At 38.2% G+C, this 13,553-nt stretch overlaps 1 protein-coding gene across 2 annotated transcripts in view; it reads right to left on the bottom strand.

The window, feature by feature from the left end:
* Positions 1 to 13,553, bottom strand: part of Astn2 (astrotactin 2) — a 931,927-nt gene that overhangs the window by 325,110 nt on the left and 593,264 nt on the right. For both annotated transcript variants that reach the window (XM_028779954.1, XM_028779955.1), the window contains one exon: positions 8,030 to 8,218. In XM_028779954.1, the coding sequence (XP_028635787.1) occupies positions 8,030 to 8,218 (189 nt within the window). The remainder of the gene's footprint in view (positions 1 to 8,029; positions 8,219 to 13,553) is intronic.

The following is a 13,553-nucleotide window of genomic DNA, read 5'->3' on the forward strand; positions in this document are numbered from 1 at the left end:
TCAGTATTTTAAAAAGACAGTTTTTATTTTAGCAAGTGCAGATTCTAGACAAGTTTCTATCTACTCTTCCAGAGTTGGAATTCTGTCTCTATCCTAAAGCAGGCCAGAATTCAATTCTTCCTTGTTAAGTAGTTTTCTGTTTCATCCAATAATGGCTGAAATTGGAGCATGAGCATGTAATGGAGGTAGAAATCTAAGCCTAGCCCAAGGATCTTCTACACAGAGGCAGGATATTCCTTCGTGTAAGTGACTCCCTCATCAGAGCTCATCTCTGAGTATCCCTGTGCCATCAGTGAGCAAGATAGACACCAGAGAAAATGTATTGTATTATGCTCAGAGGGGCTACCAAGTAGAAGGGGAGGGCTATCTGGTCTGCACCTGAAAACTGAAACATAGTTTGTGTACTTGGTCACTGAGGAAAGAGTTTTGGGAAAGGAGCTTTTACAGGACTCCATTGCTCTCTGGTGTCATGGGCCTTGAAATGTGGTACCAACAGGCAAATGGAAGAACAAGAATCCTTCATCTTCAATCACTATCTAGGCAGCTATGCTCTCTACTCAGAATGATACTGTGGTCTAACAGCTTGCTATTCAAAGTGGTGTCATAGATTCAGGAGCTCATTGGATACTCTGGTTTTCATTATAATCCACTCAAGGAGAGTTTGAATTTTAGGACATTCCCCTTTGGTGACTAATATGCAAATAAGAGTTTCAGAAGCACTACTATAATTTGTGTGTTTGGAATTCTAAGGGGACAAATGGAAAATTCCTACTGCCATAAATGGTTTTCAGGTACAGTACTGATAGTATGTATTAAATGCATTATTGATCTCAGAGATGCATATGATTTGAGACAATATACACACATATATAAATCTGAAGACTACTAGTTAAGAGTGTGGGTCAGAGTCCTGGCTCCATTAATAGGCTGTGTAGGTTTTGATAGTATGCCATGTATTGCCCCCTCCTCAGCTTGTCTACTCAAATCAGAAGGTACGATAGGTAGCTGGGGTGAGCAGCTTTATGGGGTAGGACTTGCTAAGCATTCAAAGAACCCGGAGACCCAAGGACTAAAAATTTAGAAGAAGAAAAAATATATATAATGGTCATATTACTCCTACGTGTCATGGGAGAAATATCTACCTATACTACTCACAGACAGACAGGGAAAATAGCAGTAAAGCATGTTTTTACAATATCAATTATGAAGAAGGGAATTTTAAGTGAATCTGAGGATCTGAAATGTTGATAACAGTGAAAGAGAATCAGGACATGAGTAAAACGGAGCTAGCCTCAGTGTTTCAAGAAGTGCCTTTCTTGGTGACCTATGCCTTTGCTAGATTCATCATCTACATATATATATATTCCGGATCACTGCAGGACATTCACACAAAGACAAAAGGGTCACTGAACACATAACAAATTTGAGAGATTTATTTTCCCAAACAAGGCTGTCTTCAGCACTCCAGGAACAAGTGCTGAACTTCTGTTCTTTCCAACTAACTTGTTTCAAGCTCAGAGGTCTACCTCCCACAGATACACACTACATAAATGACAGAGCTTATGCTTCTGCCTTGACAATGTCATTTAAAGATTCACTGATATGTGTGCATCCATTAATCTGTATTCACTCCTTAAACTATGTGTATATTTATTAATGTGTATGTGTACATTCCTTAAATATATGGTGTGGGTGATAGTTGAGAGGAAGACCCTAGCCCCAGTACACTTATCGCCAAACTAACAGAATCATATACAGTTAATATTTGTGTATACATATACATATATATGAAGAAGTTGTGAGAGTCAAGTTACCTTTCATATCTAGACCTAAGAGTAATGGCTACTTCTTTTTGCTATGATAATTAATCGATAGTTGTACCCATTTTGTAGTCCAAGTATTATGGGGGGGCTGGCAAATCTATAACTAAAGAGGAATTGTAGACAAATGTTACCTCTATTAGAGGATTCTGCATGAAATGCATACTATTTCTGGGTGCTGGAGGCCCCAGGTCTGCCATTCCTCCACTATGGTTCACAGAAGTACATTAAGGTGATTCTTCTGTCAGACCAGATTCCTAAATACCAGAATGGCTAGGGTCCCTGTTATTCTATGAGAAATGTAATATAATCAACATGGAAATGCTTTCCTACCCATTACTGAGGTTTTGAAATTGATTGTCTACAAGGCACAAATTATTACATTTTGACATATGTTTACTTCCTTTTCCGAAGACAAACTGATGGCCACTTTTAATAGGTAATGGAAAAAATAAAATCATATACTATGCCACATAGCACAAAACATAAAAGCTACACATATGCTTAAAGAGACAAAAAAGAAGAAAGAGGGTGAAGAAAGATAAAGATCCAGAAATAGAATATGTAATTAGCCATCGTACAGGAAAGAGGTTTTAAAAAAAAAACAGTTTAGAGCAACTTTGGAGGCCACTTCATCTGATCTGACTCAGTCTCTGCATATGGGGAGCAAGTCTGCCTCACAAATGAGGACCAGATTTCCTCAAATTATTAAGGAGAGCCCTGCTGTCGCACTAAGTATAGGTGGTCGGGTGCAGAATTCTGAAATCCCACCTCTTACCCCAAGGTTTTCCTTTGCTATAAGATATGCACATATGATAAGGATGCCAGATTGGAAACTAGCTGCCTTTCTCGTCAACTTGTCACGAACCCATGCTCTTTTACAGGTAATTATTGAAGGCCTGTGACTCAGTGTTTCTTACCAACAGAACTGCCTTACTTCTGATGATGAGGCATTTGCACCATCATCCATTGCTATTTGCTCAGTCCTGTTCTTAAGCAACACCTCCCCTGCCATTTCTGAGACTCCAGGCTCAATAATAGTTCCTGACTGATGTTTATCTAAATCTCCACAAGCTATGACCCACATTGATCTTTCTTCCTTATTGGAATGAAATAGGACGGCTAGAAGAGGTGTGGAGTAAAAACAACAAACAAATAAAAAGCCATCAAATGCCATCAGCCTTATGAGTTTATCTCACTTCCGCAGGTCTGCTGATTCCCACACTGATCAAGAGCTAAGGAAGGAGGAATCCGAAAGTGTCTCTGCCTGGTCATTAAGACCAATCCTGCACCAAAAGGGATTAGAAAGAAAGGCTGAGCCCTAGCTGGGCTAAGGGGCACTGCTGATGTGAGATCATCAGCTCTTCACATTTTCACAGCACTTGACATTTTAACCAAAAGCTTTTATGCCCATTCCAGTCCATTTCCAGTAGATTCTTAATCTCTCCCAAGAGCATGCTGTCTTTTAAACCAAGCCTCCACACTCTCTTGGAAGAAACCACTTTTCAACTTCCACATGAGCACAATGTCTTTCTTCCTTTCTCATTTCCTTCTGCTTTCTTTTTTTTTCAAACCTTTGAGCCTTCAAATCTTCCCCATGCCCTCACTGTTTTATCTACTTCCTTGTTTCTTCAGCATTGTACACAGTTGTCACCTTTCTTTAATTACTCTTAGCTTGCTATTATCCCCACCATCGTTTCTCTTTCAATGACTACTTTGTGTGACTGCCCACTTTTCTCCACAGGTTTCCCCGCCTCTGACCTTTTGTTCTACAGTGTAGGCTTATACTACGTTTACTACTTATCTATTGTATATAATCTTGTTCTGGCAGAGACTCTAAATATCTCTACTAGTGTATATTATCCTTCAGAAACAGAGCTATATACAGCGTTAAAGACAATGCCACCTTTGCCTCAGATATCTCCTTAGAAGTGATACTGGCATTCTCCCATGGATACTAGCTTCTGACTGTGCACTGAGAGTTGGGGTGGAGCATATGACTGTCCCCATCACATGATACTGCTGGATGTGAGGAAGTAGCATATTCTGGGTATTTGTTTGTATGTTTGTTTTTCTGTTAGAACTTGAAATAAAGGGAGCTGTGGTCTGAGAGGAATCTAAATTTCAGTCCCAGAGAAATGTCAACTCATGGTGAACAGTAGCATAAACACATCTCCGTCTGGGCAAAAAAAGTTAAGCCTCAGCTAGTCTGTTTTTACATACTCATCTTATTCAGGACTAACTTTAAAGCATTTTGTAAAGCAATCCAGGTTGTTCATCTAGAGATATTTTTTCAAGAATGGAAACCTTTGAAACCTTACAAACCTCTCATCACCAGGTGTCAGGTCATAGAGAGGGGAGCAGGGGGGTGGGGGAAAGCAAATCGGAACTGTACTGTCACATGGACATGCTATAGACAGCACAGATTTGGACATCTCAGGCCAGGCACTTGTCAGGAAAGAAAACATATGGCAGGACGGCTGGTAGAAATGCCTGCTGACTACTCACTAGGCTGGACCAGAGAGTACTTGGAAGAAGTAAAGAAGGAGGAGGAAGAAAGGGAAAGATGAGGGGAGAGGATGGGCATCTTGGCAGATACAGGAGCCCCTGCCTCTTCTCCCATCAGGATTTAGCAGCTTTGTACCCATTTGAGTATTCTCTTTGAATTAAACTGATCCTCATATAATAGAATATAAACTAGTATATTTGATGATTTATCATGAGTCAAGCACTCTAGTAGTCATCATGATAAATCAACCAACATTTAACATGTAAGCTGTTTATAGCCATAAATGGGACCTGATAGAATGCTGCGATGAACACATGAGGAAGAAGAATTATGATTGATTTGATTGAACCACACAGTCAAGTATACCTGGGGTCCATTCCATGACATTCTTCCCATATATCTATACATCTGGGACTTTGTACATCCTTTCTTAGATAGGAAAATTCCCTTGTAGCTCTCTCCTAAGACACACTACCCTTTGCTACCCCTTCAAATTCTGTTCTTATGCCCTGTCCTCGGACATGCTCTTTCTTCTAATTCCTCTCAAATGCTTTGTGTGACTATTCTTTGGAAAACATGAGCCTTTCTTAGAATGCTGCATTGTGAATTAAATTTTGCTTGTATTTGTCAATTGTGCATGTCATCTTTCTCACTTATAAACTTCTTACTCAAAGGGAAGGGGTAATTTATTTGCCCCCCTTCTTACAGTCACAGTATTCCATCCATCACGACATGACACTTTCGTAAACTTAAAATTATAGAAAGCTTGTTTTGCACAATCTCAGCTTTAAGTAATAGTTCATCTAGACGGTTCTTCTATTTCTTTCACAGATTTTCCAATGAAGTTGCACTGAGCTTTGGTTTGAGCACCTGAGCAATAAAAGAGCTGAGAGGTGGAAGATCAGACTGTTCAAACTTACACTGTGTCTGCCAATCACCTCTTGCACTCTTGAATTCTCTCTCAACTCTTTTCTTGTAACCATTCACTGGACCTCACAATTTTCTCTTCAAATCCCTTTTCTACCTGATACTATTTCTATCATCTTTAGTTGAAACCCTTAACACACTCATCATAGAGCTTTCCCAACAGACACCTGATTGACACTCCTATTTCCACACTTTTCCATATAACCTGCTTTTCACACACCCTCCAGTGAGGCTAAGAAATGTAATTTACTCACTGAAAAGTATCCTCCCTGTGTGGTTTAAGTTTCCTCATGCTTGTTAGTAAACAGACTCCATCTGATACACTCTCTGGCTCAGTCTCAGATTCAACTCCTTTCATTATTCCTACATTGTCCTCCCCAACAACTCTCTCATTTCCTGAAATGACCAACTTTGTTCCCTTCTTAGAATAATTATCGTCCACTGAAACTATTCTTAAAGCTAACTTCTGCTTATCTTCCAAGTATTAGCTAAGTGACATTTCATATCAGCAGTGGACTCTAAGCCTTATTATTGCCTTCTAACCCAACAGAGGTACATTTAAAATATTCTTACTCCATAGTAGATTCTACTGTTAATTGTTTTTCTTGAAACTTTGTATTTACACTTCCTTTAGTAAACATATAACATCCCTTTGTCAGCTATGTCTAAGTACCAAGGCATACTATGTCATGATGTCTCTCTTTTACACCATATCCTTAATAAGCACCATAGCACATGTGGTCGTTTGAATAGGTTCATGGATTTGAATGCTTGGTAACTATGGAGTGGCACTATTAGGAGGTATTGCCTTGTTGAAGTAGGTCTGGCCTTATTGAAGGAGTTGTGGCCTTGTTGGAGGAACAGCATCACTGAGGGTGGCTTTAGGGTTTGAAATACTCTGGCCCAGTGTTTCTCCCTCCCTCTTTCTTCCTGTTGCCTGTTGGTTCAAATGTAGTACTTTATATCCTTTTCCAGCACCATGATTGACTGAGGACCACCATGTTTCCTACCATGATGACAATGAACTAAACTTCCAAATCTGTAGGCTATCCTCAATTAAATATTTTCCTTTGTGAGAGCTGCAGTGGTCATGGTGTCATTTTACAACAATAGAGTTTTGACTAAGATAATACTGGTATAAAGAGAAGTTTATAGAGACCATGATATGACCATAAGGATGAACGCTTCCAGAGAACTCATGCTTCCAGTTTTAGTCTCTAAAGAGAGAGGTGAGGAGGCATATTGAGTTAAAAGATAAAAGCAAGGTTTTAGAGTCAGACTTACACCTGATTCTGAATGCTACCTGTCAATTGCTCTAGTCACTCTAGATTTTTGCACATGCATTGAATAGTAAAATGGAAGGTGAGGTTGCTCAGAAACATTTTAATTTACCAAAGTAGCAGTGTCTGTATTCTTCCAGAAAGGAGATTTATCTGAGCAGTGTTGAAATACTTTAGGTATGTGCTAAATTAATGTTGATGGTAATTATCATAGTTATTAACAACAGTAGTGATGAAAAGATCAACAATAGTGGGGATTTGTGATATCAAAAACAGTGGGTCTGAGTTTAACATCGGCTATTTTTAGTAGAAGATGGTCACATTGACTTTCCACTCCAATACTTGCTACTATTAACAAATGATGGGTGGGGCAAAGATGTTCTTCATTCTTATAGTCTCTGTATTGATAATGAGGACTCTGTTTTGGAATGATAACTTACTCCTTTTTTCATGAATCATTGACTAAAATCTCAGGGCTTTTTGTTGTTTTAAGAAAATCTACTTTTAGCCGGGCGGTGGTGGCGCACGCCTTTAATCCCAGCACTTGGGAGGCAGAGGCAGGTGGATTTCTGAGTTCAAGGCCAGCCTGGTCTACCGAGTGAGTTCCAGGACAGCCAGGGCTACACAGAGAAACCCTGCCTCGAAAAACAAAAAAAACAAAAAAACAAAAAAAAAAAAAAAAAAAGAAAATCTACTTTTATACAGGGATCAAGCCTTCTCACTCCACCCCCAAAGTGATCTTTTTGAAAGTGTGGAAAAATTTCATCCCAGAGCATCTTTCTGAATGACCTTGGCTTCTTCAATTGACCATGGAAGCCCTTCACATCAATTCCGCATGCTGATTTTTTTGTATAACCTGATCAAACCAAGTCATTGTTCTGTTCCTTCTCATTGAATAAATGTTTCCATTAATTACCCATGTACTACTGTATAACTGACAGGGGGAAAAAGTCTTTTTGATGATACTAGGGTAAAAAAGTAATTTCATAGCATCCCTATTGAGACTTGAAAAACATGTGTATGTATATGTAGACAGACAAATGGAAAGGGAAAAGGTGGACAGTGAAAGAGATAAGTGTTTTAGAAGCAATGGGGAAATGTTAATGAAGAATGTTTCTAGGTGATAAGATTTTTTTATTTTTTAATCTTTTAAATGTACCCGTTTTTTGAAAATTCAGGATAGCATTTATAGGATACTTGTTTTTCAATAGACTGAAAGATGAATTAACTTCTGAAAAAATTAATTATACTATCAGGATGAGTTCACTTTGAAATTAAAATATGTACATAGCTATTGAAGAATACAAGGGTGGAACAAATAACAATTACATTTTAGGTCAGTGGAAAAGATATCTGATAGGATAACATTTGAGGACTTCTACCTCTCCATGGACAGTATTCATCAATATAACAGATTTCTGGTCCACCCTGCCCATACTTTCCTCCTCCAGCCCAGAGTCTACACTGTAAATGTACAAGCATCTGCCCCATACCTGAATGTCATTTGGAAGACTTGGCCTTGGTTTACATGTTGTGTCCGGTTGTTGTAACCATGCAGCATCTCTCCAAAGAGGGTGTCATTGAATTTGGAGTCAGGTTTGAGGCACTTGGGGCCCTCACAGACATCCGAGAGCATTAGACAGGATTTCCCATCAGGAGCCAGCTTGTACTCTTCCACACAGCTGCATGACAAAACAGTTGAGAGTTAACTCTCCATGCTAGGTGCACCACCCACTGAAGGTGACCTAAAACCAGGGTCTCCTCTGCCTAAAATTAGATCATAGTTTAAGCACAGAGACAGTTAATTTGGTTGAAATCTATCTAGGACGCTGGTATCTAGAGAGAATCACATTAATCCTGAAAATTGATAAATTCATGGAAAGTCATTTGTGACATTTTAAAGAAGTCAAGGGGGATACCAGCATGTAAATCTACACATAAAGTACATTTTAGAACAGTTTTCCACAAACACACTGATTTAAAAAGCATAACAGACTGATTCACAGGGAATTATCAATGAGTTTCTCAAATAAGAAACTATTCCCAGTTTATCTGTCAACCAAGGTTGAATACTGTAGGAAAAATTAAAGTTTATATTGCCCTTGTAACAAATGTGACCCATCAGGATCATGTACAGTTCACATAGTTGCAGAAATGACTTCTGCCTAATTATCATTGTTAGTAGTGTCCCTTGGTCTCTTGGTGTCTGACTGCCAGATGAGTCCTTGATATGTCTTTGAAGCAGGGATGGGCTCCTTATGGACCAAACAGGCATCTGAATGGAGACTGGAAATAATATTTCCAAATTAGAGATGTTTTCAGTAGAAAAGGGTTTTCTTAGGAAATGATTGGCCACTGAGGTAGAGGAGAGGCAGGGGAAGACAAACAACAGTCCCTACACCTGAAAAGTAGCACAACAAATAGTATTTTTTGAGTATACGTCCTTTCATAGTTCCTTTGTGGGTATGTATATGGAGTACCTGTGCATAAGTTAACAATCAGGCAAGAGAATAAGCCGCATAATTGGAGAGACCCAAACAAAAGTGCTATTTGCTGCCTGGAGCTTGCGAACATGAGAAAGGAACTTACCTGCTATATACTATGAAATCACATGATATATTGACTATGAAAAGGAAGCTTCAATGAACATACCAAGTTCACTACAGTAAGTAGCAATCATGGGGGTATTTCTATGTATTAAGCTTGCCCTATAAAACCTAGCCCATTCATATATTTATTTCAATATAAGTAAAATCAACCCCACTGAATATATAATCAAGAAAAGGATTCAAAGATGACTCATATTACTGTGAGGGGCAAAGTTAGCCCTGAAGTTTAGGTCTGTTTAGTAACAAAGCTTCTTTAGCAAGTTCAGTATTTTCCAAATCTTATATTTTCTACTTATACTAAAGCCTGGTGAGAAGTATCATGCAGCACACACTGTCTCATTTGTCTTTCCTCCAGAAGACAGTGGAGATTACTTAAATTTGAGTGTAAAATGACTCAGGAAGTCGTTGGACAAGTTAGTCTCTGTGGAGTAGTTTGGATGGAAAATGGAATCATGTTGCTGAAACTTGCTGTTGACTGCTGGGGACATGGAACCCAGCTGAAGGTCAGAAACAGATACGCTGCTTCGAAAACTTGACCCAGGATCACTCCAGTGAAAAACCATGACATTCCCATGCATAAAGCAAGCTGTCACTGTGTTGTATCCCCCCCGTCCCCCCCCCCGCCCCGTCATCAAGGGTACTGCATGGACGCTTTGGTTACCTGTCGAAAGGTTACAATTTCCTGTCTAAAGGCTGCAAAGAGGCCATGTTCTTGCTGAAATAAATGCCACACCAAACATCTTTTCTACATCTCTTAGGTACATATAAATCCCCCCTCAACACAGCTTCAGCACAGGTGAACTGAATGGACACCCAAAAGGCAGAGCATTTAGCAATCGCTCCATAAAGTCTAATTGCACCCATTATCCCAGAAGGCTTCTGCTTAATATGAAGAGATGGGTAACTTAGAAAACTGAGGAGGAATTCTTTCCATATCTTTCTTTACCCACTCATATATAAAATGCCTGTGCAACTGTATAAGCATATGCTTGTTGTAAATGTGTAAACAGGATCAGAGTGTATAAAGTGAAATGTGGAACTTTTCTTCTTACTCCTACTTCCAGTGCTACCGTCATCACTATCATCTGTTGTACATCCTACTAAATGTTTCCAACTCATTTGAATACACATTTATATATGAGTATCATATACAATATACATAGATATGCAAACACAAGCATATAGTTAATTATACACATAAAAATCACAGCACATTTTTATAAGATATGCATTTGTACCTAATGTCGTTAGAGAATGTTGTTCAAGCCAGTGACTTATGGATCTGTCTTTAAAATGGTTATTTGGCACTGCACAGTACAAATGTACCATAATGCTTTTAACTAATTTTTATTGATGGGCTCTTTGGCTGTTTGTAGCTATTTGTTATTGCAAATACTGCCAGAATGAAGATCTTAGTAGATACATCACTGGGCACATGTGTGCATTCTGTAAGACAGATTCTTAGAAGAGGGATTGCTGGGTCAATGGTTTATGAATTTTAAAATTTTGATAGATCTACTAAATGGCCATCTGTAGAGGCTCTACCAGTTTACAGTGCCATCATTGAAAAATGAGGGACTTTATTTTTCTACATCATCAATGCTCATTATTGTCACTCTGGGACGAGAAAAATAACTCATTCCTCTTTGGATTTGAATTCATTTGATGCTACAGCCCTTTCTATTTCTGTAGATAATTTTTGTGCTTTGACCATTTTCCAGCTATGATATTTGTCCCTTTTTCATTGATTTGTACATGCTGTGTACAAATCTGGAAAATGACTCTTACTGTCCATATATTTTCAAACTTTCTTCTACTCTGGGATTGTGTTTTAGTCTTGATTTGGATGCCACAGAACCTCTGTGAATTGACTTTTTTGCAGTATTTAAACAGCCACAGGATAATACAACTGTCTTTTTGTATATTAATCTAGTATTTTTAACATTTCCTAATCTTTATCTACATCATATGCATGGGATTTATTTTTTGTGTGGTAGGAATAATTATTTCACTTATTTTGAGAATTCCAAAGATATACATCATGTGTTCATTTCTAATCTCCTCTACAGGGGTTACTTGTTTGAAATCAATGACTAAAAATGTCTAAACAATGACCAAAGGGGTCCATCTATTTATCAAATGACTTGAAATATCATTTGTATCATATACCAAATATAAATGTACAATAGGCATGCACAGTTGAGTTTATTTTCTATTTACTATATACACAATACCACAGTACTAAAATAGTTGGTTATGAGCAATTCAACATAGGTCTTAGAATGGATCGCCAGTTCTTTGTAGAAGCAGTTGTTTACCAATGTGCTTTTAATTGCTTATATTGTGACAGAGATAATATCTTACACTTATTACACTCTTTTGTTCTCCTGGACATGCTCTATAGCATGTGTGCATGCATGCACACATGTGTTGAGTACATGCGTGGGTGTGCGTGCATGTGTGTGAGTGTGCGTGTGTAAGCCTTCATTGTAGTTGTGTGGATGAACCACTCAACTGTATTCTGTACAGTGATTTCCTGCTATGAACTATTTGGAGACTATATGTTAACGATAAATAGTGTACGATAGATGAGGGCTGCCAAATAAGAGATTGGGTGTTTATGTACGCTTTTGGTTGGATGGATGGTTACTTTGTTACAGACACAAATCTTATCTCATCCTTACTATTGAAGCAGCATCAGAGTTTAGAATCTTCTAATTTAGAAGGCAAGTTTTCATGTTCATTCATCAAGTATTTTTGAAAACACTTTCAGATTGTTTTTATCATGAGGTTTGAGGGGGAGAATATTAACAGAATTTATAGGAGACAGTATACTTTCAAGATTACGATTATATAACTTACATATTTTGGATCCAAGCCAACAGAGTATCAATCTTGGTTCTGCTACTCAGGAGCTGTGAAACCTTGGACAAACTGCCTACTCTTTTGCTTATATATAATGCAGTCCTTGACTTATAGAGCCACTGTACAGAGGCTCTGTATTTCAAGAATTCAAATGCATATTAACACAGTCTTCTCTGTGTCGGGAATGTTCTAGTTAGGTTTTCTATTACCATGATAAAACACCATGACCAAAAGAACTTTGGGAAGAAATGGATTATTTAAATATACAACTCAGATCATTCTCCAACAGTGAGGGAAGTCAAGACATAAACTTAAGGCAGGAACTTAAGAGACAGAAACTGAAGCAAGTGCCATGGAAGGATGTGCTTACTGGCTAGCCCCCTGTGCCTTGCTCTGTTTGTTTTCTTATACTCCACAGGCCCTCTTTCCCAGCAACAGCACTATCCACAGTGAATCACACTCTTCCCCATCAAACATCAACCAAGAAAATGCCCCATGGACTTGGTTACAATGCAATCTGATAGAGGCAGTTTCTCCACTGAGGTGTTCTCTTCCCAGGTTATTCTTTTTTTATTTTTACTTTTTTTGTTAAGTTGATTAAAAATAACCAATCAGACCAAGGAGTGTGATCACCTTTCACTCACATTGTATCTTACGTTTTCTCTTTAGTTATCTGTGGTTTGAGAAAAGTTATTGCTATTTTTTTGTGTGTGCATGACTTGATTTTGGTTGAATCAAACTAACTAGTTCTAATATGTCCACCAGCATTTCACAGGGATGTGGCCATATATTTGAGTGTTGGAGTTACAGGAAAAGGTGGAAAAGTCTCCTTTTTGTTTCTTCAAGTTATACATGTTTAAGTCTCTTATTTCTACACTTTCTGCCTGTTTGTATTTTTTGTGTATTCATGGCTCTACCTTGGAATTTATGTTTTCTAAGAATGTAATACATTTTATCAAGACTCCATATGTGTTGCTATAATATCATACACAGTATTGTCAATAAGTATTTTTATTGGTCGTGTGTCCACAGTTCTGTTCCTTGTTCACTGTTTATTTGCTCACTTCTAATGAATTTACCTGAGACCCTTTCCCCTCCCTCCCTTGACCAAGCCTTCTGCATTTTAATTGCTGTGTCTTTTCCCTGACCTATTTAATTTACTTTTGCCTTTATTTGGATCAATTCCTTCCTGCTGCTTTCTTTATTTTGTTTTACGATATTGTTTTTTTCTGAACCCTTGAGTCAGATGTTTCATTTGTTTACTTTAGTCTTTCTAACTTCTTAGTAAATTCCATGGAGCTACTGACTGTAGCTTTGGCTCCATTCTATCAGTTTGATACAGGGTTCTCTTTACTTCTAAGGATGTGGTCATTTCTGTTTGAATTGTCTTTCATATCCAGATGATGATTCAAAAGCTTTTATTTTTCTTGCTCTTTCTCTCGAACACACTATGTATGTGTGAATGTGTGTGTGTGTGTGTGTGTGTGTGTGTGTGTGAGAGAGAGAGAGAGAGAGAGAGAGAGAGAGAGAGAGAGAGAGAGAG

This window comes from Grammomys surdaster, unplaced genomic scaffold (genome assembly GCF_004785775.1).
Source record: "Grammomys surdaster isolate TR1022 unplaced genomic scaffold, NIH_TR_1.0 363, whole genome shotgun sequence".
Classification (NCBI taxonomy): Eukaryota; Metazoa; Chordata; class Mammalia; order Rodentia; family Muridae; genus Grammomys; species Grammomys surdaster.